Here is a 24,160-nt window from a genome sequence, read left to right as displayed (position 1 = left end):
GGGGGATGATGGGAAGGGGCGCGGTCTGCGCGGTCCTCCTGGTCTGGCGGAGCCGTCGGGACCGGGACGGTTCGGATCCAGCGGTACCGAGAACAGCCCCGGGGGTGGCGGAAGGGGGGGTTCTTCCCTCTGGGGTGGTTTGGGCCGGGCTAAAGGGGATTTTCAGCTCAGCTCCTTAAGCAGCTGCTGGAATTAACGCTAACTCCGTGTGTCTGGGTACGGATCCCAGGGCACTGCTGGGAGCTGAGGGAAAATTGGGAGAAAAAGGAGTAAAAAGGTCCCAATGAAACCCTCCTTTGGGAACAGACAAGATAAATGGAGAAAATTGACCAAACAGAGTATTCCATCCCATGCACCTCAGGCGCGGTGTCAATTTGGGGCATCACAAGGGTCAAACCCTTTTTTTTTTCCCTTCCTTTCCTCCTTCCCCTCTCCCTGTTTTGTTTCAGCAACCTGAGAGGATCCCATCCATCCCTTTGCCTGTGCTCCTGAGCCATCCCAGCCTGGATCTGTGCCTGCCTTCAGCTCCTGACCCCAGGATTCCAGCCTGGATTTCCCAGGAGTGATGTGAGAATTATTGGGGGGAAGGGGGGAGGAAAGGGGCTCCATTTCCCTGTCTGTTTGTACAGAGATTGAGTCCTTTTTATCATTCCTGTCTCATTAAAGCTGTGTCGTTGACTTTCCACCCCATAAATCTCTCTCCCTTATTCTCTCTCCTTCTTTTATCTGGGAGGGGAGAGCATCTGGCATTGGGTTTGGTTCCTGGGACAGTTTTAAACCCCCAACACTGTGCACAGGGTTTCAGAATACAGCCCTGTAGGGGAATGGCAGGGGGAAGCTGTGCTGTAGAATCATAGAATGATAGAATCATAGAATCATAGGGGTTGGAAGGGACCTCAAAGATCATCTAGTCCAACCCCCCCTGCCAGAGCAGGGCCCCCTAGAGTACATCCCCTAGGAACGTGTCCAGGTGGGTTTTGAATGTCTCCAGTGAAGGAGACTCCACAACCCCCCTGGGCAGCCTGTTCCAGGGCTCTGTCACCCTTACAGTAAAAAAATTCTTTCTGATATTCAACTTGAACCTCCTATGCTCCAATTTACACCCATTACCCCTTGTCCTATCACTGGTCACCACTGAGAAAAGCCTAACTCCATCTCCCTGACACTCACCCCTTACATATTTGAAAACATTGATGAGGTCACCCCTCAGTCTCCTTTTCTCCAAACTAAAGAGCCCCAGCTCCCTCAGCCTTTCCTCATAAGGGAGATGTTCCACTCCCTTAATCATCTCAGTAGCTCTGTGCTGGACTCTTTCAAGCACTTCCCTGTCCTTCTTGAACTGAGGGTTCTTGTAGGATTCCTGTATGCACAGCCCCGTGTCTGAGGCTGATCAGAGGGACAAGGACACCCTGTCCTTGACACTGGATTGAGAGGGGGCACGAAGTGAAAGCCAAGAGGAGCTGAGGCTGTGCAGGACATGGGTAACCCCGAGGTGGGAGGCACAGGGGCTGTGCTGAGCTCCTGGCTCCCACCCCTGCACCAATAGGATTTGCTTTTGCTGCGGGTGAACAGCACTGGGTGACCAATAGGAGGTTGTTTTGGAGTGTGGTGGAGGGGTTGTGGACACTGAAACAGTTTGTTAACTGAGCTTGGAGGCAATAAAGTTGGAGCATTGACCTCTGTGAGGACTCAGCTCTGACTTCACACCAAACCCCTGTTCTGTCACCCAGCCTGACTGTCCCTCAGGGGCTGTTCCCTGTCTGACTGTCCCTCAGGGGCTGTTCCTGACTGTCTGACTGTTCCTCAGGGGCTGTTCCTGACTGTCTGACTGTCCCTCAGGGGCTGTTCCCTGTCTGACTGTCTCTCAGGGGCTTTTCCCTGTCTGACTGTCCCTCAGGGGCTGTTCCCTGTCTGACTGTCCCACAGGGGCTGTTCCTGACTGTCTGACTGTCCCTCAGGGGCTGTTCCCTGTCTGACTGTCTCTCAGGGGCTTTTCCCTGTCTGACTGTCCCTCAGGGGCTGTTCCCTGTCTGACTGTCTCTCAGGGGCTGTTCCTGACTGTCTGACTGTCCCTCAGGGGCTGTTCCTGACTGTCTGACTGTCCCACAGGCTCCCAGTACAACCTGAGAAACCCAGAGCCCAGACCCCCAACACCAACCATAGGCAGTCAGGCTGGTAAAACCCCCCAAGAACTTTTTTTTTAAGCAACCATCAATTCTCAGTTAAACAAAACACAGTGTAAATATCAGCTTTTCTGTTTCTGCTTGTCTATGTACAGCTTATTCAGAAATTTTATACACTTTACACCTTAAACAAGTGACAGCTTTCAAACTGCCAGGAAAGATATAAAACCCTGTGATAACGTTTTAAAAAAAACCAGTGTATAAATAAATATTTTTTTTTACAGTGACTTGGTAGTTAAAAATCAGATGAGCTGCATCTGAAATTCAGAGTAGATCCTTGTCTTTCAGGAGGAACAGACAAATGAACTGCTGAGCTTTCTTCTTGTCTGTTGTGTCAGGTGCAGGGTGTCCAGGAGGAGGGCGAAGCAACAGCTCCCCAAAAATGCTGCCTGCATTTCAGAGAAAAAGCCAGAGAGAGTGAGACAGAGCCAGCAGCTGCAGGGGTCACAGGTAAAATCCCCCAACCCCAGGCAAGGTGACACTTGAGGGCTCGCTCAGCCTGCCCAGGGGACTTTGGAGAAAGGGGTTTTGGGAGAAATGCTGCAAATCCCCTCTGAGCAGGGCAGTTGGAGTTGTGGCCTTACCAAGGGTATGTGCATCCAAGTGGTTTTTCCCTGCTCTTCTCAGCAGTTCCCTTAGAAATGCCATCAGGTATTCAAACACGTTTTTGTGGCACTTGGGCAGTTTAGAGATGATCTGAGGAGGTGGGGAAAAAAAACAAACAAACAAACCCACAATATTTCTCTTGAAGATGTGGCAATGCCTCAGCATTGCTTCCAACATCACCCAGTTTGCAAACAACTGCTCTGAGTAACCCAAAGCAGTCAAGATCCTTTCTTTATTACCAGATAATTCAGTTTCTGAGAGCAAAACCCCTTTGCTGGTCTCACATAAAGCAGTTTGTCTCCTTTCCCTCTAAAATCAGAGGAGTTTTACCTGGCTGCTCAGTGTGTAGCTGCTGGCACTCTCCAGACATCTCCTGTAGAACCTGGAGCAGATGACAGGCTCTGGCAGGCTCTCCAGGAAGAGCAGCAAAGCTTCAGCAATGGAGTGATTGCTGCCAACTGATCCCCAAGTGGTTAAGGAAAGGGGGGGCAAGAAGAGCCTGATCTGCTTTGGTGGAATTTCTGCTGAAATTCACCTTGGCTCTGGGTTCAAAGAGTTCACAGCTGGGAGCTCAGACACCAACAGCACAAGGACCTGGCAGAGGTTTTCACACTGAGCACAAGGAAATGCAGCTGTCAGTCACCCCAAGGTGAGAGGGGGGAATTAAACCCCCCTGGGGGAACCCACTGATTGCATCTTTTCAGCTCTTGGCACTAAGTGACCCTCAGGGGACCCTGCAAGGATACAGAGGGTGTCGTGGATTCCTTTGTCCAGACAGTCCCGGATTTGCTCGAATTCAGACTTGAGGCCTGGCTGCTGGAACAGGTACTCCTGCAAAGCACACACTTAACTCATTCTCCAGGAAAATAAAAGTTATTTGGATAAATTGAGCAATTGGATAAATTTGGATAAATTGAGCAATGTTGCCTGGAAACTCCCAGCAAGAGGCACCGTCAGGGAACAGAACACCCTGGGGCTCCCCTCTACCACTGCCCAAACATCCACAGAAATTCTCATGACCAGGAGCATCCTCACATCTAAACTTAAGACAAAAAAAGCCCCATCCTGTGTCTCCAGCACAAAGACTGCCAACCTGCTGGGAAGCATTCCTGTAGAGATGATCCACCATCATCCACAGCTCCTTGGGAATGTCCATGGGCTTTTCACCTTCAATGGCATCATCACTGCTCTCCAGTGGAATCAGGGTCTGAGAGTGAGGGGGGGAAAAAGAAAAGTTCTGGCAAAAATGCTTCACAGAGCTTTTACCTGAGAATTCCTCCTTGGTCAGAAACTGCAGCTTCACTCAGCAGCCTTTACACCAGACTAGCACAACAGGCACTCGTGCACCAACACTCCAGAGAGAAGAAACAACACATGCACAAGCTGTACCAGCATCCTCAGAGGAGAGAGCAGGGGAGTGCAAAAGGTTCTTTAGCAAGCAACAGGATTTAACATCTAGTTTGGATCATTCTTGTGGGTTTGGAAGGGAATTCTTGCCCTTAACTCACAAGTTTCTGAACAGATTCTGGTGACATGTCCTGGATAGGTTCTCTCATGTGGCACAGGGCGTGGAGAGGAGACCCAAAGCAACTTGGCAAATAGTTCCCTGTTACAGAGATAAAATAATCCTTCCCCCTGTGAAGATGCAGGACCAAGATATCTTCAAGTTTTTCTTCTCCAGAGTTTAGGTGTGTTGCTGTCAATTTATTAACAAACACCTCCAATGTCACTGTCTCCTCAGCACCTGCAGGGAGATGATAAAATCCATACTTGGTGACAAAAGGTATGAAATCAATCAGCCTGCATTCTGAGGCATAACAGGGTCAAAATTAAGCCAGAATTAAGGTGACAACGTGAGCTGATTAATGAGAGGAACAACAAGGAGCTCACCTGGGTGCAGAAAGCCCTTGCTGGGATTAGCAGCCAGCCACTTCTTGGAGTAGGCTTTCTCATCTGGCTTGTTGATGAATTCAAACTGGCAGGCCACTTCTCCATTGCAGACTGTGAACCTCTGCACCTGCAGCTGCATGTACTTCACATCCTCAAAACAGAACTAGGAACCAATGCCAGGGAACATCATCAGCCAGGGCCACCTGGCCAAGCACCAATCCCTCTCCCCTGGTTTAATCATTAAGCAGCAAGACCCCCAGCTTAACCCCCTTGCTTCTGCACAGCTTCCAGGGTGACAAAGGATCACACCTGCTTGCTCTGTGTGCTGAAGCCCCTTTCAAACACACGTCCCCCCCAAATAACCCAAATGCAACTGGAGCAGTCTCACTTCCTTATCTTTTTTAGTCCCCATCACACAAAGCAAACATTGGGTTTGGGACCTTCTCCGCATCGCTCGGATTTTACATTTTATGTTGCAAAGAAACAAGGCAGAGCAAGGGGAACAAACTACCCTTTTTTTCTCTCTCTCTCTCCCCACCTCAGGGAGCAACACACCCTCCAGTTCAGCCTGGAGCTGTGAATGGCATTTACATCTAAACAGAAATGAGGATTTCTCAGGCCAATCAACACAGAACAGCTGGAAGTCAAAATTTTCTGTTTCAGTGCTGCCAGACCTCAGGGTCTAGTCTCTATCCAGTGTAGTTTTATGGCAGGGATACCCTCCTGGGGTCAGGGGTTTCTCAGCCTCCCCAGTGAGCCAGAGCACACAAATAAATAGATTTTACCTCCCTCTGGGACAGGGTGACTGAGGGGATGCTGGCGTTTTCCATCTTGTCCTGGGAGCGCATGACTTCTTCAAAGGCTTTTCTGTAAAGCTCCTCGTCCACAACCTTCACCTGAAAAAGGACACACCTTGTGGCAGCTGCCATTTACAGGGCCTCTGCCAGGGAGCTGAAACACAGCTGGAAACATAGGGAGTGATGTGATGGCAGCAGCAGACCCCTGCACGTGACACACGGGATAAGCAGGGATGCTCTGAGACCTTGTGGGATGCAGAGCAAAGGGTGATTTTTGGCACTTGCCATAACTGGTGAGACAGTCACTCAGTCAGTGCTTGAGGAGCCTGGTTTTTCCTTAAAAAATTTGTTAGGCAAGCCACTGTCATGATGTCAGTGAAGCAGTATTCCTGCACTGCAAGATTCTGTGAAAATCACTTGGAAAATAAGTAAAAAAGGCAAAGGGACCATTCTACTCCTGCAATCTACTGCTCAGCTGGAGCATCACTTAACACAAGAGGAGGAGGAGGAGAAGGGAGAAGGGAGAAGGAGGAGGAGGAGGAAGGAGGAGGGAGGAGGAGAGAGGAGGAGGAGGGAGAAGGAGGAGGAGGATGAGGGAGAAGGAGAAGGGAGGAAGAGGAGGAAGGAGGAGGGAGGAGGAGGAGAGAGGAGGAGGAGGAGAGAGGAGAAGGAGGAGGAGGAGGAGGAAGGAGGAGGGAGGAGGAGGAGGAGGAGGAGGAGGAAGGAGGAGGGAGGAGGAGGAGGAGGGAGGAGGAGGGAGGAGGAGGGAGGAGGAGGAGAGAGGAGGAGGAGGGAGAAGGAGGAGGAGGACGAGGGAGAAGGAGAAGGGAGGAAGAGGAGGAAGGAGGAGGGAGGAGGAGGGAGGAGGAGGAGGAGAGAGGAGGGGGAGGAGAGAGGAGGAGGAGGAGGGAGAAGGAGGAGGGAGGAAGAGGAGGAGGAGGAGCAGAGTTTCTTCCTCCAGCTCTGCTGTACTCACCCCGATATCAAACACAGAGCTCACTGGTTTGTGGTCACTCATCTTCAGAGCCATGTGGCTCCTGTAGCTCAGCTGAGCAATGTTCTGCCCTTTCCAGAGGATCCGATCACACCAGGCAGGAACACGACATTTCTCACTAAAACAGAGGCCAAAATTACAGCTCAGGTGGAGGAACAAAGCAAGGCAAGACACTGCTCTCCCAGAAACTCTGTTTTCCTGCCATGGCCTGCAGCCAGGTCTCCAAAGTTGGCTTTGCCAGAGCTGCTTTGAGCAGTTGCAAAATTGTCTGCTCTTAATTAAGTAGCTCTGTATCATGCTTTGCTTTCTGCTTCTTCAAAGCTGAAAATATTTCTTTTGTTCTTTGGATCCAATCAGTGCAATACCCAGACTTACACAAGGATGCACTTGGCTACAGACAGCACAAATGCTCCATTTCAGACCCCAGCTGCTCTGATCTGAGGTACAGAGGCTCTATATAGCTGGTCTGAGGAGGTAGAGAAGGTATTAGCAAGTAAAAGATGCTCAAAATTTTGCCAAGGGAAAAAAACCCAACCCAACAACAACAACAAAAAAGAAACTAACAAAAATAATTCCTTGTTTTTGTACAGCCCTGGGGAAAGCCAATGGATTTTTCCTGGGAAAAAGTTCTGGTAAACATCAGTGGAAGAAAAGCAAGATGAATAGATGGAAACTGGACCTAAAGGAGAGGAAGAGCAATAACCTAAGAACTGTTCCTGTTTATACTCATTAGATCTGCCATTCTTTAACTTTTCTTTTTTTTTTTACTTCCTTCAGTGATAACATCAGACTGCACATCACCTTGTGTCCCAGTCATCACAGCCAGCATCATATTTGTATGTTGGCTGGAAAGAAATCTCTCCCTCTGCAAAGCCTTCAAACACTGTATTTGCATTCATTTGCCTCTTTAGCTAGGAAAGAAAAAAAAAAAAAAAAAAGGACAAAACATTTAATTTTAAATAAACTCAAGCACAATTCCCACCTAAAAGGGACAAGCTCAGCACGGAGAAGGCTGAGCAGTGGGTGTGCAGTTTCTGAGCAGCCCCACTTGCAGGCAGGGGACAGCAGTACCTGGTCATACTGCAAGAGCTCTGGAAAAGCTTTTTCTTCCACCAGTTGCTTCACTTTTGCCACATCCAGGTCCTCCACACGATAGTTGAGGTCTCCAAGCCATAAAATCACACTGCAGGAGAACACAGAGCACAAGTGTGCACGGTCTGGCCACAGGCAGGACCCAGCAGCTCCTCCCAACACTGTCAGCTGGGTGCTGTGTCTGCTTGGCCATCAGAGACAACAAGCAGCAGTGAAAACCTGAAAGTGAAGCTTTATTTTCTATTTTTTTGCTGCTTTTAATTCCCGTTCTGCATCCTTGTCACTGCCTCTTGATAACTGGTGCTTCTGATATCCCAGAGATTAAACCCCCCTGGGGAAATCAGTGCACATTGCTGCCACATCCTCACTTGAAAATAAAACAAAGCTGGGAGAGCACAGGGTGGCAAGTGACTTGTCAGACCTGGACAGTGACCACCCTCAGCCCCAGGGTTCCAGTAAAGCATTTCTGACCCCTTCCCACATCCCAGCCAGGAGAACCTGGCACTCTCCTGTGTTCCTCAAGTTCTCCCTGCCCCACGGAGCGATGGGCACAGCCAGAGGGGGAGCATACTCATGTTGGGCAATGGTGAGAGGGGCCAAGTTGGGATCCGACTGGTGGAACTGCATCCGGGAGCAGATGTCCTTGAAATCCTGGTTCCTCCTCTCGTATCCCTCTATGTGAGCTGCCAGGTGTGAATTCACAATGCACAGGGTACTGTTATGGAATTTAAATCTTATGGCAACACCACCTTTGTTACCCTGAAAGATAAAAGACAAAGAATTGCTCAGGAGCTTTTACACAGAACAGAGGAGCCTCAGCCCAGGGTTGCCACCATTCCTACCATCTTCCCCATGAGCCCAGTGCCCACAGTCTCAGCTTCCACTTCAGAGATGTTCATCACCAGGTCCTCTCTTACGTAAAACAGGAGCATGATTCCCACCAGCCTCACGTGTTTCACCTGGAAAACAGACCCTGTTCCAGGAAATACTACAAGGGGAGAGGTTTGAAGAGAGAAGTCCCATCGCCCCCTGGCCAGAACATGAGCCACAAAAATACAGATTAAAAAAAAAAAAAAAAAAAAAGAAATCCAGGCTCATCAGAAGGACCAGCTGGGCACTCACAGCACAGCACCCAGAGGAGCCAGGGACCAAACACCACAGGGAACAAAGCTGAAGCCCAAAACAAAACCTACAGCCCAGGCACAGCCCACGGGAGGAATTTCCCTTCACTAACAGTGACAAGAGAGGAGCAAGACCAAAACAGCAGCAGTGTTCCAACCAAGATACCTTCAAACTCATCCCACCATGGATTGTGTAGATGAAGAGACTAAGAGGATTCCTATTCTCCTCCCCCAAGACAGCAGCAATTTCCTTGCTCTGGTCTCCTGTCCTGTCCCTGCACAGCAACTCCCCCTCCATCACTTCAGAGCAAAAAGCCCACGAACCCCTGGAGGAGACAGCGGTGGAGAAGAAGAGAAAGCAGAGGGAAAGAGGCCCAGGTGGGAAGTGATTCCACGTTTACCTTTTCATATTTGGCATCTGGGTGAAGACTGTCAGTGACAGCTTTTAACCATTCCTCTTCCCGTGGTGTTCCATGGAAAAAGAAAGCTTCTTTACTCAGATCGACCTCTTGGAAACTGTGTCAGAGGAAGGAACCCAGAGATGCATGCACTTGTTGGTAACTCCATCCCTTTCCTCTGGGAAAGAACTACATCAACTTGTACTCAATTTATCATAGAATCATAGAATCCTAGGGGTTGGAAGGGACCTTGAAAGATCATCTAGTCCAACCCCCCCTGCCAGAGCAGGGCCCCCTAGAGTACATCCCCTAGGAACGTGTCCAGGTGGGTTTTGAATGTCTCCAGTGAAGGAGACTCCACAACCCCCCTGGGCAGCCTGTTCCAGGGCTCCGTCACCCTTACAGTAAAAAAATTCTTTCTGATATTCAACTTGAACCTCCTATGCTCCAATTTACACCCATTACCCCTTGTCCTATCACTGGTCACCACTGAGAAAAGCCTAACTCCATCTCCCTGACACTCACCCCTTACATATTTGAAAACATTGATGAGGTCACCCCTCAGTCTCCTTTTCTCCAAACTAAAGAGACCCAGCTCCCTCAGCCTTTCCTCATAAGGGAGATGTTCCACTCCCTTAATCATCTCAGTAGCTCTGTGCTGGACTCTTTCAAGCACTTCCCTGTCCTTCTTGAACTGAGGGGCCCAGAACTGGACACAATACTCCAGGTGTGGCCTCACCAATGCAGAATAGAGGGGGAGGAGAACCTCTCTTGACCTACTAACCACCCCCTTTCTAATGCACCCCAGGATGCCATTGGCCTTCTTGGCCACAAGGGCACATTGCTGGCTCATGGGCATCTTCTTGTCTACCAGGACCCCCAGGTCTCTTTCACCTCCACTGCTCTCCAGCAGCTCAGCCCCCAACCTATACTGGGACATCGTGTTGTTCTTCCCCAGATGCAAAACTCTACACTTCCCCTTGTTGAATTTCATCATGTTTCTCCCTGCCCAACTCTCCAGCCTGTCTAAGTCTCTCTGAATGGCAGCACAGCCTTCTGGTGTGTCAGCCACTCCTCCCAGCTCAGTGTCATCAGCAAACTTGCTGAGGGTACATTCTATACCCTCATCCAAGTCGTTGATGAAGATATTGAACAACACCGGTCCCAGTACCGACCCCTGAGGGACTCAGTTCTGCTGATTGGAGGCTCTGTAAAGCTAAGGAGCTGGACACCCCCTGCTGCAGTCACAGGAAAGCCCCAGGCCAGGAGGGGACACTCACCCCACACAGTAGATGTCTGGTGGCTCAGCATCACACCTCAGCCAAGGCTCAAGGCTCTCTTTGGGGGCCTGGCCATTCACGTTGTATGTCCCAGCAAAAAATCTGCAAAGAAATGAGCTAAATCCCAGAGCTGCAGAGGGCAGAGCTGATGGAAACACCACTGTTATTAACCCCTGTACTTCATATTGCACATAACCACTTCCCAGTAACAAGTTTCCAGGGGGGAATTTGGAAAATGTGACAAAGTGTAAACCCCTAAAATGATTTCATTTCAGTAGCATCTTCATAGACATGTTTTACAGGTCACACATTTTTACATATATATATATATATATATATAAAGACTAGAGCTATCCAGTAGCAGTTTGAAATGATAAATTCACAGAATAACATAGATAAAGTTTTGGTACTACTTATATTTCACTCAAGCTCTTGTGAACTTATTGAACACCTTTATGGAGAAGTAGTGAACAGAAGCAGTGAGAGGGAAAGCCAGAGGTGCACACACTTGATGTATTTTCAGACAGAGTCTGAAGCAAGCTCAGGAAAAAGTAATGTCAAAAAAGCCATTTTTTTTAACAAGAACCATGTGGCAAGCCTTGAAAAAGACATGAATGAAATTCTCAAACGAGGAACCAAAGCTGCTGAAAAGCCTGAATCATCCTTTTCTCATGAATTTCCTACTTACAGGGACATCAGATAAAATAACAAACATGAGTGATTTTGACAGCTTTATAATAAGTTCTTCTCAGGAGTGATCCTTACCTGAAGTTCTGGATTTCTGTGTAGGAATCCTCCATCTCTTTCAGACGAGCTGTTATTAAAGTATCTCTGACTCCAAAGTCTGGTTCTGACAAGAGTGAAGCCTTTCTTGAATCCATCACATCGGAGGATTGCACCATCTCAGCTGTCCCTTCAGGTTTCACTTTGCTTTCCCTGCAAATAAAAGCCAAACAGTGAAACCCAGGATATCCACACCCCCCAAACAGCTCATTTCTGCCCCCAGGGATCTGTTTCACATTTCGCTGTTTCACTCAAAATAATCAATGTTTGGGTGAGCAGACAAGACTGAAAGGAGCATTTCTCAGGATGGTTCAGATCTCTTGACAAAAACAGTTTAACTCAATGAGGTGTTTTGAAGCAACTGGGTTCAGGCTGTTGGTTCAGAGCAAGCCTCACTCCCACCTGGATGGTGACACAAAACCTCCACACATTTCATAGAATCATAGAATAGAATCCTAGAATGGGCTGGGTTGGAAGGGACCTCAGAGCTCATCAAGTCCAAGCCTTGCTCCACTCCCCCCGTGGTTCCCAGCCCATGGCACTGAGTGCCACATCCAGGCTCTTTTGAAATATCTCCAGGGATGGAGAATCCACCCCTTCCCTGGGCAGCCCATTCCAATGGCTGAGCACCCTCTCTGCAAAGAATCCTTTCCTAATATCCAACCTAAACCTCCCCTGGCAGAGCTTCAGCTCTGCCAGGGGAGGTTTAGGTTGGATATTAGGAAAAAATTCTTTAGTCTGTGCCCTCTTATCCTACTGATATCTGCCTGACCCCCCCCTGGCTCCAACCTCCTTTCAGGGAGTTGGAGAGAGTGATGAGGTCTCCCCTGAGCCTCCTCTTCTCCAGCCTCAACACCCCCAGCTCCCTCAGCCCTTCCTCACAGGACTTGTGCTGGATCCCTTCCCAGCCTCCTTGCTCTTCTCTGGACCTGCTCCAGCACCTCAAGCTCCTTCCTGAGCTGAGGGGCCCAGAACTGGACACAGGACTCAAGCTGTGGCCTCCCCAGGGCTGAGCACAGGGGCAGAATCCCTTCCCTGGACCTGCTGGCCACGCTGTTCCTGAGCCAGCCCAGGATGCCATTGGCCTTCTTGGCCACCTGGGCACACTGCTGCCTCCTCTTCAGCTTCCTGGCAATCCAGACTCCCAGCTCCCTCTCTGAGCCTCCTCTTCTCCAGCCTCAACACCCCCAGCTCCCTCAGCCTCTCCTCACAGGATCTGTGTTCCTGCTTACCAGATTTAGGAGATGCAAATCTCATCTCCTGCTGTCTCTGCTCAGCACAATTAAAATTTGCTTGCTTAAAAAAAAACCTTCTGGTGGAAAACTCCCCACTCTGCCTAGAAAAGAGGCAGCACAGAGCAGGTGGAGGTAGAGGGGGCTTCATTTAGGATCTCCTGGCTCTGCAAACTCCTTTTGCAACAGGAATAACATCAGGAGGTCCCACAAGGAAGGGGATGGTAAAAATGTTCAGATCAACAACGTGCACACCAGTGCCAAGGCCAGCACAGAGGGACAAATGCTGCAGGGTCTGAAAAGTCCTGGGAACTGGAAAATGAAAATGCAGCATTTGAAGAGTGCATCTCTGAGACAGGGTGGCCCCCAGCCAAAGGTCTCTGAATAAACAAGACCAGCAGGTCCTCTGCCACTGGGCTGCAAAAATATGTCCAAATAGGGGACTGAAAGGAAATTCCCACTGAAGTTTTGACAGCAAACTTGTGCTGAGCTTTTCTCCTAACTGGAATCTGCAGATTCTCTTCACAAAAAGAGGGACTGGAACCGACACAGCCACCAGGAGCTGGAATGAGGTGAGATGAGATAACAGCCACAAGATTGCACGAGCACTTGTGTGTGCACAGACCTCACGCTGACACCAGAAACCAACCACCCCACTCTGTTTCCAGCCCAAAAAACCAGGAAGCCCAGCTCTCTGCACTTCCTTTTGCCTCCTCTGGACACGAAAGCACCAACAGTTTGCTCACTGCAGTTCATTCCATCCATTCCCAGAACTTTGGTGCTAAATATATATTTACTGTCAGATGTCAGTGACCCTCTGTGGAGGGCAGGCAGAACTCAGGGGGCAAGGAAACATTGCCATCACTTCTCCTCTGCACCAGACCTTCCAGAAAGAGCCCAACTCCCTGCTTCACCAAAGCCTGGCAAGACACAAGAGATCCACCATACCTGCGAGAACTTTTATCCTGGCTCTGGTTCTGGTCCTGGTCCTGACTCACTGCAACCTTTTTTCCAGTCTCTTTGGCATCTTCCAAGCCAACTGCTTCTGGAAAAAGACAAAATGTTTCATATTAGATCCAAAGCATTCTTTAATTTCTCAACAAACTCCTGCAAACGCTGGCATAAAACTGAACAAAAAATAATTTAATTTCCTTGGAGAAATGAAGTGCACTGCAGGTTCTCTTTCAGGGATCTGAAGCCCCAGCTGATTTTAACAGAACTGTTGTGGGATTTGCAGCTTCCCCTTGAGAGGAGTGGGTCCAGGGAGAACACCAGAACTGCTGCATGCTGCTCCCCTCACAGCTAAGCTCAGACAGGGCTCAGCAGCACAAAATCCAGGGGTTTATTCTGGGAATCCAAAAACTGTATCTTAATAACACGTTTTTCCTTTCTGAAGCAAGACAGGAAGTAGAAAGAAAGGGAGAAAAAAGGGGGGGGAGGGGAAACCAAAACCAAAACAACCCCAATTTAACATTTCTTTTTTTATGCAGTGGGGTCACCACATGAACCCTCTGTGCCTCAGCAGCATCAAGTGCCTCAAACTGCACATTTCTAAAAAAATACCAGGGCAGCTGCCATGCAGATATGACACTACACACATCATACAACATCAGCAAAACTTGCCCAGTTCCAGCATTTTGCACCAATTCCAACAGGGGGGTAAAATAACAGCTAAAAAAAAAAAAAAGAGGACTCTGCGTGGGGGTCTCCACGTTTGAGATGAAGGAGCAGAAACCTCAAGATAACACTACTTAGCAGAGAAATCTATTACATAGAAATTGTTTTAAAGATTATAAGGTTCTAGTCATTCAGCTGAGCTTCTCCTTCTCCTTCAGTGAGCACAATAATCCAGAAATATGGAATCATTACTGCTGTCAAAGCACATTCTCCAGGATGAGAGGACAAACCAGAAACAGAACTCGAAATACTTCACCTAAGCACTTGGAATATGAACAAGCTGAGAAGAAATGGCCACATTCTCAGCTTGGAAAACCTCCTCTCCCCAAGAGCCCTCTGAGAATAAAGACTTTAAGAGGATTTATCAGGGCTCAGCTGCAGGAGCACACGTGGCTCAGACCCGGGCACAGACCACACAACCAAAGTCACTTAGGATGGACCAGAAGAACAGGAGGCTCAGGGGTGCTCTGAGAGCTGGGACAGAGCTGAAAAATCATCAAAATTCCCCAGAGGCATTGAGAACTCAACCAGTGCTGCCTGGGCTTCTGCAAGTTCTCCCAAAAATGACCACGAGATGCATCTTGGCAGTGACAAGAACCTGACCTTTCCCTTCAGCAGACAGGTGTCACTTTTCCATCACTTTTCCATCAGGAAGGGAAGAGCTCAGGCTTTATGACCCACAGGAATGATGCCACTGGCCAGCACAGGGAAGGTATCAGTGTCAGAATGGCAGCTGTGTGCCTTCAGAGATGCTCCCATTCATTAGCCAGTCTTCATTCACAGGAGACTTAATGAACTAACATCACTCCACTAACAAATGACAAATATAAATAGACTTAACCCAGCATTTAAATGTGTTTTGATTTGCATCAGGAAGTGGCTACCTCAGTGTACACAGAATAAATTACAACCAGAAAACTGCAGGCAAAATCTCGTTTGTTACTGATTCATATTCCAAAAAGACCCCAAGTGATGGCAGACAGGGATTTTCCTCTGCTAATACGGGGGGGTGGGGGGAAAGGGGGTAAAAAAAAAAAATCCTTCGACTCAAAAAAATACAATGAAGCCTTGGAAAGGCGATTGTGCCAAATCCCAGAGGCATGACTGGATAGAGCTACCTCCCAAGGAGCTTACCCTTCAAAGGCTGGTACTGTGCTCCAGATACAACAGAAAGACACCAACAAAGGAGCCCGGGCAGCCTTTCAGCCAGCCTGTTTTTCCTCCTGAACACGTAGCTAAACCCCAGCCTCTCCCAGGCAGGGCTCAGCAACAAGGTGGGGCCCCATATATATATATATATTTTTTTTTTTTTTAACACATTACTGATAAAGACAGGAATAAAGGGCAGGCAGGAAGGAACACCAGCAACACCAAACTGAGCCCTCACCGTTTCAGGGGAACCGGGTGGGTACCAGGGGGGAGGGGGGGGCCGAAACTACGCGGCTCACAGGACCCCTCTGAGTCCCCGCACCTTCTCATCCCCGCATTTTCTCATCCTGGCACGGAGGAAAACAGCGACGGGCACCAGGAGCGGCGGGGATGAGGCACAGAGAGCAAGGGACGGCGCTAAACCCACCCCCGGAGCCCGGCAGCCACCGGAACACGGGGCTGGGGGTTCGGGCCGGGGGATGCTGGCAGCTCCGCGGATCCTGCGCGGTTCGGTTCGCTCCCGGCAACACCGGAGGCTGCCCCGACCGACAGCCCCCCCGCACCCCAAAGCACCGGGAGCCCCCGGTCCCGGTCCCGTTCCGCAACGGGTCCCCGCACTCACCTCGGTGGCTCCGCAGTCCCGCACCGCCGAACGAGCCCGGCAGCACCGGGACCGGGACCGGGACCCGGTCATGTCCCCGGCCACGCCACGCCCCTGTCCCCACCCCCGCCGCCATCCCGCACCTGCCGCGGGGCTGTCGCGGAGCTCCCGCAGAAAGTCCCGCGTGTGGGAGCCGAAGGGCAGTTGCACCGTCAGGCAACGGTCTGCCGGGCCGATCCGAACCGTCACATCGGAACCTGCGGGTGCAAAGAGCCCTCGTGGTGCCGCGTGCTGGTGCTGGTGCTGCCGGGCGCAGCCGAGCCCCCGCAGAACTCAACAGCCACTCACGACTTCCCACCAGTGCTTACCGTGGTCTTTATCCACCCTTTCCACGAGAATGCCATTTAAAAATATAAAAATCAGCACTTCTAATAAATAAAAAACTCTTATTCTGCCCACTAAGTAACGACAATTCATTCACCACCCGGTGGAGTTTTAAAAATATTTGGGAAAATTAATCCTGAGGTGATGATATTTGTGAGCATGAACCAAACCATGGCAAACAGCCCACCCAAGACAAGATCCCCCCCAAACCACGAGACCCCCACGTCTGCCTCGCCAAGCACAAGCCCCAGGGAACACCCGTGACAGGCACTAGAACACCCACAGAACTCACCAAGGACTTGGAGGTCACTGTCCAGGACAACTGCAAAGGGAAAGCAAAGTTCAGTGACAAAGCTGGGAAGCAGGTTTGCAGACTGTGATGGTGCTCGTGAGCTCCTCAAACCCCAAACCCTCCTCGTAGGAAGGGAACCAGGCAGAACAAACCTGCCAGTGCACAGGGTGCTCCGGGTTGCAGAGCTACTGACCCCGTGGGGCCCTCCCACCCGTGACACGTGATGCACGAGTGCCACCGGGGATTACCAACTGCATAAAAAATGTGGACGAAGAGTTTCCAAATTTCAACAAGCAGAAGAACAAAATATGGACTCCAGACTCCTTCATCTCCCTCTTTAGAGACGCCCAGTAAGCCCCCAGAGCACACCAGTACCTTCTTCCACTACAAATTCTTCTGTGATGGGGATAACCTGCTCCAGCCAGACATCCTCAGCTGCTATGGCCATCCTCCGGTGAGTGTACACATGGACCCTGCGAGCACAGAGCAGGCAAAAGCAACTCTGGCGCCTCTGCAGGCACAGACAGACCCCGACCCCTCCAGCTGCCTCCTGCAGCCCCCAAAGTCACTTATGGGCTGTGTACCCCCATTTCAATGAGAGCTGATTTGGTTCCGGGAAAATTCACCAGCCCTGAACCTCTAGGTTTTCTCTGACATTCATACCACGCAGCCAGAGGAGTTCCCAGGCACTTCACTTCCAAACCTCCAAGGCTCCTGCCCCAGCAGAAAGTGTTTGGGGTAAGAAGTCTCCAAGCCCGGTAAGAGACCCGCAGAGCTCTCAGCTCTTCTCCAGATGCTACAGGAACATCTTTGCTTGCAAAAGCCCTTTAAGATCTTCCGGTCCAACACCGAACCCAGCCAGGGCTACCGCTGAACCACATCCCTCCGCACACCCGCACCGCATTTCAGCGTCCCCGGGATGGTGACCCCACCGCTCCCTCCTCCACACCCCCGGTACCCCCGGGTCCCCGGCACCTACGCGCGTTGCCCGCCGCTCTCCACCAGCCCCAGCAGACGGCTCTCTCGGCTCTCCCCGTCGACCAGAACCGCCTGCACCGCCTGGGCCGAGGGTCAAGGAAGGACGGGACCAGACGGGACCAGACGGGACCGGACGGGAACCAGACGGGACCCCCGGGGCCGCCCCCCGTAGGCGCCATCGCGAACGAGCCAAAGGATACGATCCGGCAGATCTTCCCTTCCTCCAAGCTCTCCTGGATGGCCACAGACTGATCCATCGTCGGTGCCGGTTCCGGTGGCCGCCCCACTCCGGCTGCTCAGAGGAGCTCTGGCGAAGCGTCGTTGCGGAGCAACCGCTCCCCCCGCCAACGGCACCGCCCGCCAACGGTACCACCCGCCAACGGTACCACCCGCCAACGGCACAGGCACGGCCCGGGCCGGCCCGCGCTCCTCTTCTCCGGCCCGGCCCCGGTTCCTCCGGCCTTTGCCCCCAGCGGCACCGGACACGGAATGACGCGGCGGGGCCGGCAGAGCGGTCCCCGGGAATAGGAGAGGCGGCGGCGGGGGCTGGCGGGACAACGGGACCGGGAGCAGCTCCCATCCCATGCACGGGGGGGCAAACGGGGGGCACGATCCCCGCCCCGGTCCCGGAGGAAAGGGGAGAGGAGCAGGGGGGTTGATTTCCTGGTGAAAGCAGGAGATGTCCCGTTTTAACAAAAAATGGGTGGGATTTTTGAGACAGAAACCCCCTGGGTTTCATCCCATTTCCAGGCGCTGTGGAGAGGCTGCCACTGGGGCTTGAAACAAAAAACTCAGCCCAAACCCTGGGCTGTGGCTTTGAGGCACCAGAGCAGGATGAGGCAGCCTGGAAGGAGCCAGCCAGCAATTGCTCCAGGCTCCAGAAATTCCTCCTCCAAGCTCCAGAAATTCCTTCGTACTCCAGAAATTCCTCCTCCAGGCTGTGCTCATCCCATCCCATCCCATCCCCTCCCATCCCATCCCATCCCATCCCATCCCATCCCATCCCATCCCTGCAACCCAGGAGCTGCCCAGCCGGTGGCATCGCAGGAGGACTGGGGAGTGAAACCCTCCCTGGAGCCAGGGCCAGCACCCAGGCTCTCCCAGCCTCCCCAGACCCCCCAGCACAGACACACGGACTCTATATTTTTGCAATCTTTTCATTAAAGAGACACCCGTGGGAGGGGGGAGCAGGGCGTGTAGCACTGAGGTGACACGGGGGAGCTTTGCCCAGCTCCATCCAATGCAGGAACAGCTCTGCTCTGCCTTAAGCAGGAGAGGATCACAGATGTGATGTAGGATCATCTAAAACAGGAGACACATTTGGATGAATCCCATTTTCCTGCTTAAGAACTGGAGCTGGAGCACAGTTACTCATCCTACTTACCCAGGTGAGGTTTTCCATAGCAGAGCAGTTTTACACTAACAAGAAGCTGCCCACAGAGGCTGTGCTGCAAGCAGATTATTAACTAGAGCAGATCCTGTGCCTTCAGTCAAGGCAGATTTTTGTGGTTTTTCAGCAGACTTAACACACACCCTCTTGTTCCTCTTCCTGAGGTCACTGGTTCCAGCACCTGCAGTCCCAGCAGCACCAAGGCAGACACTGCAGCAGCTCCCAGAAACCATCATTAGCTTGCAGGTCTCACAGGTTTTCAGCAGGGCAGGGAAGAATCTCTCTTTGTAGCTCCCTCAGTGCACAGATTTAGTGCTTTTCCCCTGTGTACACTGGGGGAGTCTCAATTACAAGGGTTTAAAAATTCTCTGAACTGTCAGACACCAAACACCAGCCCTGGGACACTGCAGATTTGGGAGTGAAGCTGAGGAATGGGAGGTGGAAAGAATTTCTTTCTGGAGAGGGTGCTCAGACATTGGAATGGGCTGCCCAGGGAAGGGGTGGATTCTCCATCCCTGGAGATATTTCAAAAGAGCCTGGATGTGGCACTCAGTGCCATGGGCTGGGAACCACGGGGGGAGTGGAGCAAGGGTTGGACTTGATGAGCTCTGAGCTCCCTTCCAACCCAGCCAATTCTAGGGTTCTAGGATTCTATGTGGGATCAGGAGCTCCTCAGGAAGGGGCCTGGGACAGGGAGGTAACAGAGGGCATTCTAGAGCAGCTTGGGCTGAAGTCAGAGAGCAACCTAATGAGTGGGATCCTAATGAGCACCACAGAGCTCTGCTACAGGGCACCCAGGGGGCTGCTTACTCCCAGGGGGCAGCTGAGAGCCTGTGGCTCAGCAGCAGGGCCACCCCACAAGCCACCAGCTTCAGGAGTGGGGCCAGAGCCACCTGCCCAGCACTGTTGATGTGAACCTTGCCATCCAGCTTCAGGCAGCTGGATTTCAGGGAAGCTGGGCAGCACTCCTGGTAGCAGGCAGCCTTCACCTTGCTGGCACAGACTGGTTTGGCATCCTGGCAGGCTCTGCTGCATCCTGCCACGAAATTCAAGCCCATCTTCTTCATCTGGAAGGAGGAAAGAGGTGTTATCCCAGGGTCCTGCTAGGCCTTTACCATTTACTTGACTTTACGTGACAGGGAAGCACCCAGGCACATCCCAGCTCCTGCTCTTTAGCCCCAGGGCCATACCTGGCAGAAATCCTGCCCAACAATGCACTTAGCAACAGTCTTCTTGCCTCTGAAGCATCCCTCCCCGTGGCAGGAGAACGCTGCACACACCTTCCCCTACAAGAGAAGGGGACATTCATCAGTCCAGACAGCAGGACCCCCAGGAACAGAGCTTCCCACAGCCTTTCTTTCCTAGGGGCTCCTTAGACCCCCCTTTAGTTCTTGGTGTCCTGCCAGCACTGCTCCAGCAGTTCAGAGCTAAGAGACTCAGAGCATCCCCTCTGAAACTGCAGGAAACTCGAGTGAAACATCAGCAAACAACTTTCAAAGCTCCTTTTCCTTCCTCTTTACAGGGCTCGTATCAGACTCCCTCCTTTCAAAGCTCATTAAGGATTTATTCCCTTTCCAGAGGCAGGTTGGACCCTGGCTCCCAGGCACAGGAGAGGCTCAGGTGGGAGCTCAGGACCTGCCTGGATGATACCTACATTTCTGGGGGGAGCTCGGGTGGTGGTGCTGGTGGTTGCAGGCAGCGTGGTGGTGGCTGGCAGGTCACCTGCAGAGACAGGAGAAGCCCCATGAGCTCTGCCCAGCACATTCCCACACAGGAAAAACGGAGCAGCTGCTGGACCATCCTTCCCAGAGGAGAGGGGGAAGGGGGATTTGCCCACCCACACCCCCCAGTGCAGCAGGAGGAACCCCAGACCCCGTGTGTGGGTACCGTAGGAGCTGGCGTTGAGCTGCAGGCAGAGGGAGGAGCTGCAGCAGTCCAGGGTGCAGTGCTGGGTGCTCACGCTGCTGTTGGCTCTGCACAGCTCCAAGCTGCAGGTGCTGCTGCAGCCAGCGCTGTAATTTGTGCTGGAGAAACGATAAAGCTGCAGGAGGCAAAGGGAGAGGTGCTGAGGGGAGGGGAGGCTGTGATGGAGGAGCAGAGACAGCAAGGGAGAGAGAGGAAGGGGAACAGGAGACTGACACAGGCTCAACAGAGTGCTGAGATTTCCCGAAGAAAAGGGAGAACAGAGTCTCCCATCCCAGCTTCCCGTGCCTCCACCCCCCATCCCAGCTTCCCATGCCTTCATCCCCCATCCCAGCTCCCCATGGGTTCCAGATGCAAGGGGAGAACAGAGTCCCCCATCCCAGCTTCCCATGCCTCCGTCCCCCATCCCAGCTCCTCATGGCTCCATCCCCCATCCCAGCTTCCCATGCTTCCATCCCCCATCCCAGCTCCTCATGGCTCCATCTCCCATCCCAGCTCCTCATGGCTCCATCTCCCATCCCAGTTCCCCGTGGGTTCCAGATGCAAGGGGAGAACAGAGTCTCCCATCCCATCTCCCCAGGCCTCCATCCCCCATCCCATCTCCCTGTGCCTCCCTCTCCCACCCCAGCTCCTCCATACCTGGCAGTGGCTCCTGGTGGCACAGGTCACTGTGCTGTTGGCATGGGATTCATCCTGGTAGCACCTCTCCCCAGAGCACTGAAAGCTCTGGCAGGTGAGCTGGAGGGAGGACACACCGGAGGTGTCACCCCCCGTGAAGCCTCCTGGCACCACGGTGTTGTCCCCACCACAGCCTGGGGTGCAGAGTGCCTGTCCCTGCACCCCCACTCCCCGTGCCCAAGGGACTCCCTGCTCCCCTCCACCCCTGGAGATGCTCTCATGGCACTCCAGGCTCCCACAAGGGACCAGTTGGGCTACAACAGCCCAGGCAACAGCCCTCTTTCCCTTTCCCCTTTCCCTTTTCCTTTCCCTTTTCCTTTCCCTTTCCCCCTTCCCTTTTCCTTTCCCTTTCCCCTTCCCTTTTCCTTTCCCTTTCCCCTTCCCTTTCCCTTTCCCCTTCCCTTTTCCTTTCCCCTTCCCTTTTCCTTTCCCCTTCCCTTTTCCTTTCCCCTTCCCTTTTCCTTTCCCTTTCCCCTTCCCTTTCCCTTTCCCCTTCCCTTTCCCTTTCCCCTTCCCTTTCCCTTTCCCCTTCCCTTTCCCTTTCCCCTTCCCTTTCCCTTTCCCCTTCCCTTTCCCTTTCCCCTTCCCTTTCCCTTTCCCCTTCCCTTTCCCTTTCCCTTTCCCCTTCCCTTTTCCTTTCCCTTTCCCCTTCCCCTTCCCTTTTCCTTTCCCTTTCCCCTTCCCCTTCCCTTTTCCTTTCCCTTTCCCCTTCCCCTTCCCTTTTCCTTTCCCTTTCCCCTTCCCCTTCCCTTTTCCTTTCCCTTTCCCCTTCCCCTTCCCTTTTCCTTTCCCCTTCCCCTTCCCTTTTCCTTTCCCTTTCCCTTTCCCCTTCCCTTTTTCTTTTCCTTTCCCTTTTTCCTTCTCTTTCCCTTTTCCTTTCCCTTTTCCCTTCCCTTACCTGTGTCTCCTCTTCACTTTTCCCAGAGCTGTTGGTGGCAACCACCAAGCTGGTGCTGGCAGTCACTGAGGCAGGGCTGGTGGCCACTGAGGTGGTGTTGGTCGCCTGTGAGGTGATGGGGGTGGCCACTGAGGAAGTCTTGGTGGCAACAACTGAGACAGTGCTGGCAGTCACGGAGGCCGGGTTGGTGGCCACTGAGGTGGTGCTGGTGGCCCGTGTGGTGGTGTGGGTGGCCACTGGGGTGGTTCTGGTGGCCAGTTTGGTGGTGTGGGTGGCCACTGGGGTGGTGCTGGTGGCCAGTTTGGTGGTGTGGGTGGCCACTGGGGTGGTGCTGGTGGCCAGTTTGGTGGTGTGGGTGGCCACTGGGGTGGTTCTGGTGGCCAGTTTGGTGGTGCGGGCGGGTGCTGAGGAGGTTTTGGTGGCAACACCCGAGATGGTGCTGGCAGTCACTGGGGTGGTTCTGGTGGCCACTGGGGTGGTTCTGGTGGCCAGCGAGGTGGTGCGAGTGGCCACCAAGGAGTTATTGGTGGCCACGTTGCCCTCTGGAAGACACAAAATTCCTCAGTGGTGAAAGAAACACCAGACCTCCCCCAGCAAGCCCTGCAGCCCCTCCCCAACCTCTGCACCACCCCCAGGCATCCCAGGAAGCATCAGTGGCACCCAGGGGATGGCAGGGGAGTGCCAGGACAGCCCAGCCCGGGGCTGTTTGCAGCCAGGAGCTGGGCAGGGGGTGAGCAGGGCAGGGAGTGGTGCAGCAGCACCAGGGGCAGATGTCACAGCAGCCTCTCCCTGCCTGGGAAGAACAGGCTGTGCTGGGGTCAAACCCTTTGGAAAATGGCTCTGTCCCCTCTGGGCTGTGTTCTCCAGGATTGAGGAACCTCAGTCCCTGTTGCCCCCACGCTGCCTTTACCCCACTCCCCAGAGGTTTCCCGTGGGGTGCAGAACTCACCTGCTGTGGCCCCAGGGTGCTGGATGCAGAGGAGCAGAGCCAAGGTGCAGAGCAGCAGCAGTCCTGGAATGGAGGGGGACACCTCAGACCATCACATCTGTCCCCTGCTTTACCCACAGCAACAGCTCATCCCCAAAACCCCACATCCAGCCCCTCCTAGAGCAGGGGGGGGGCTGGTACCCATCAGAGGGGTCATGGGGAGCCCCACAAACACAGCAGGGGCTGTTTGGGACAGCCCAAACCTGCCCAGAGCCCTGGGGGGCAGTGGTCACCCCTGTCCCAGGGAGCCTCCAGCAGAGTTTCTGATCCCTGGGGCAGGGACCCCAGTACCTTTAAGAGAGGGAAGGAGCCATCCCTGAGCTGGAGCTGCCATCTTCATCCTCCAGCACCTTCACCCAGGACCTGGTCAGAGCTGGGCAGCAGCAGGGGACAGTCCAGAGGTCACAGCAGCAAATGCTCTCTGTGTCTGCCCAGCACACGGCTTGGGAGGAGGTGGCAGAAAGAATATCAGAAGTTACCTAAAACAGACTTTTCCAGCTAAGTTGTTTTGGTTTTTTTCTTAAGGGAACCTTTCTTCTAGGAAATTCTGCTGCCTTTATTCTGGACACCATAGGATCTGGGTTGTTCAGCACTCCAGCTTTGGTCCCTGCAGTAGCAGGATGTGCTTTTCAGGCAGGAATAAATAAATATCTGCCAGGAACAACACCCACCCAGAGCACCTCTGGAAGCTGCTGCCCAGGTTGTCTCAGCAGCTTCTCAACCCAGAAATCATTTAAGACAGAAAAGAACCAAACGATTCAGCACCAGTCAGAGGGTGCCCTGAGCAGCCCCTGCAGGGTGGCACCAAGAGCCCAGGGACACCTCC

The 24,160-nt window shown here is 52.5% G+C and overlaps 2 protein-coding genes and 1 long non-coding RNA gene across 3 annotated transcripts; 1 reads left to right on the top strand and 2 right to left on the bottom strand.

Annotated features, from left to right (window-relative positions):
• Positions 1-7: 7 nt before the first annotated feature.
• LOC139807047 (uncharacterized) lies at positions 8-2,607 on the top strand. The gene is made up of 3 exons (XR_011730448.1): positions 8-83; positions 450-567; positions 2,522-2,607. It is a non-coding gene; the product is annotated as an uncharacterized lncRNA (long non-coding RNA).
• Positions 2,236-17,777, bottom strand: INPP5B (inositol polyphosphate-5-phosphatase B). Its single transcript, XM_071767489.1, has 22 exons — positions 17,658-17,777; positions 17,459-17,538; positions 16,855-16,952; positions 16,480-16,509; positions 15,947-16,060; positions 13,325-13,421; positions 11,127-11,297; positions 10,362-10,463; positions 9,085-9,199; positions 8,405-8,521; positions 8,134-8,321; positions 7,542-7,653; positions 7,272-7,381; positions 6,453-6,588; positions 5,465-5,575; positions 4,680-4,842; positions 4,298-4,533; positions 3,883-3,996; positions 3,536-3,620; positions 3,120-3,247; positions 2,768-2,879; positions 2,236-2,572 (listed from the first exon to the last, which is right to left on the bottom strand). The coding sequence occupies exons 1-22, from the start codon at positions 17,712-17,714 to the stop codon at positions 2,448-2,450; spliced, it is 2,601 nt and encodes an 866-aa protein (XP_071623590.1). The 5' UTR covers positions 17,715-17,777; the 3' UTR covers positions 2,236-2,447.
• A 2,606-nt stretch (positions 17,778-20,383) lies between these two features.
• Positions 20,384-23,770, bottom strand: LOC139807243 (uncharacterized). Its single transcript, XM_071767976.1, has 6 exons — positions 23,626-23,770; positions 23,296-23,358; positions 22,347-22,888; positions 21,410-21,508; positions 20,735-20,888; positions 20,384-20,569 (listed from the first exon to the last, which is right to left on the bottom strand). The coding sequence occupies exons 1-6, from the start codon at positions 23,672-23,674 to the stop codon at positions 20,403-20,405; spliced, it is 1,074 nt and encodes a 357-aa protein (XP_071624077.1). The 5' UTR covers positions 23,675-23,770; the 3' UTR covers positions 20,384-20,402.
• Positions 23,771-24,160: the final 390 nt, after the last annotated feature.

Source organism: Heliangelus exortis, chromosome 24 (genome assembly GCF_036169615.1).
Source record: "Heliangelus exortis chromosome 24, bHelExo1.hap1, whole genome shotgun sequence".
NCBI lineage: Eukaryota > Metazoa > Chordata > Aves > Apodiformes > Trochilidae > Heliangelus > Heliangelus exortis.
Note: the sequence above shows the minus strand (reverse complement) of the source record. Positions and strands in the feature narration are given on the sequence as shown.

Bases quoted from the DNA above. Each gene is read 5' to 3' on its own strand.
- INPP5B (XM_071767489.1), bottom strand. From the start codon at position 17,714: ATGGATCAGTCTGTGGCCATCCAGGAGAGCTTGGAGGAAGGGAAGATC. The intron at 9,200-10,361 runs GTGAGTGTCCCC...CCTCTGACACAG, and splicing joins CCAGACATCTACTGTGTGGG to TTTCCAAGAGGTCGATCTGA. The intron at 6,589-7,271 runs GTGATGTGCAGT...CCTCTGTTTTAG, and splicing joins TGTGATGACTGGGACACAAG to TGAGAAATGTCGTGTTCCTG.
- LOC139807243 (XM_071767976.1), bottom strand. From the start codon at position 23,674: ATGAAGATGGCAGCTCCAGCTCAGGGATGGCTCCTTCCCTCTCTTAAA. The intron at 21,509-22,346 runs GTAAGGGAAGGG...TCCTCCCTCCAG, and splicing joins AAAGTGAAGAGGAGACACAG to CTCACCTGCCAGAGCTTTCA. The intron at 20,889-21,409 runs GTATGGAGGAGC...TGCCTCCTGCAG, and splicing joins CCACCAGGAGCCACTGCCAG to CTTTATCGTTTCTCCAGCAC.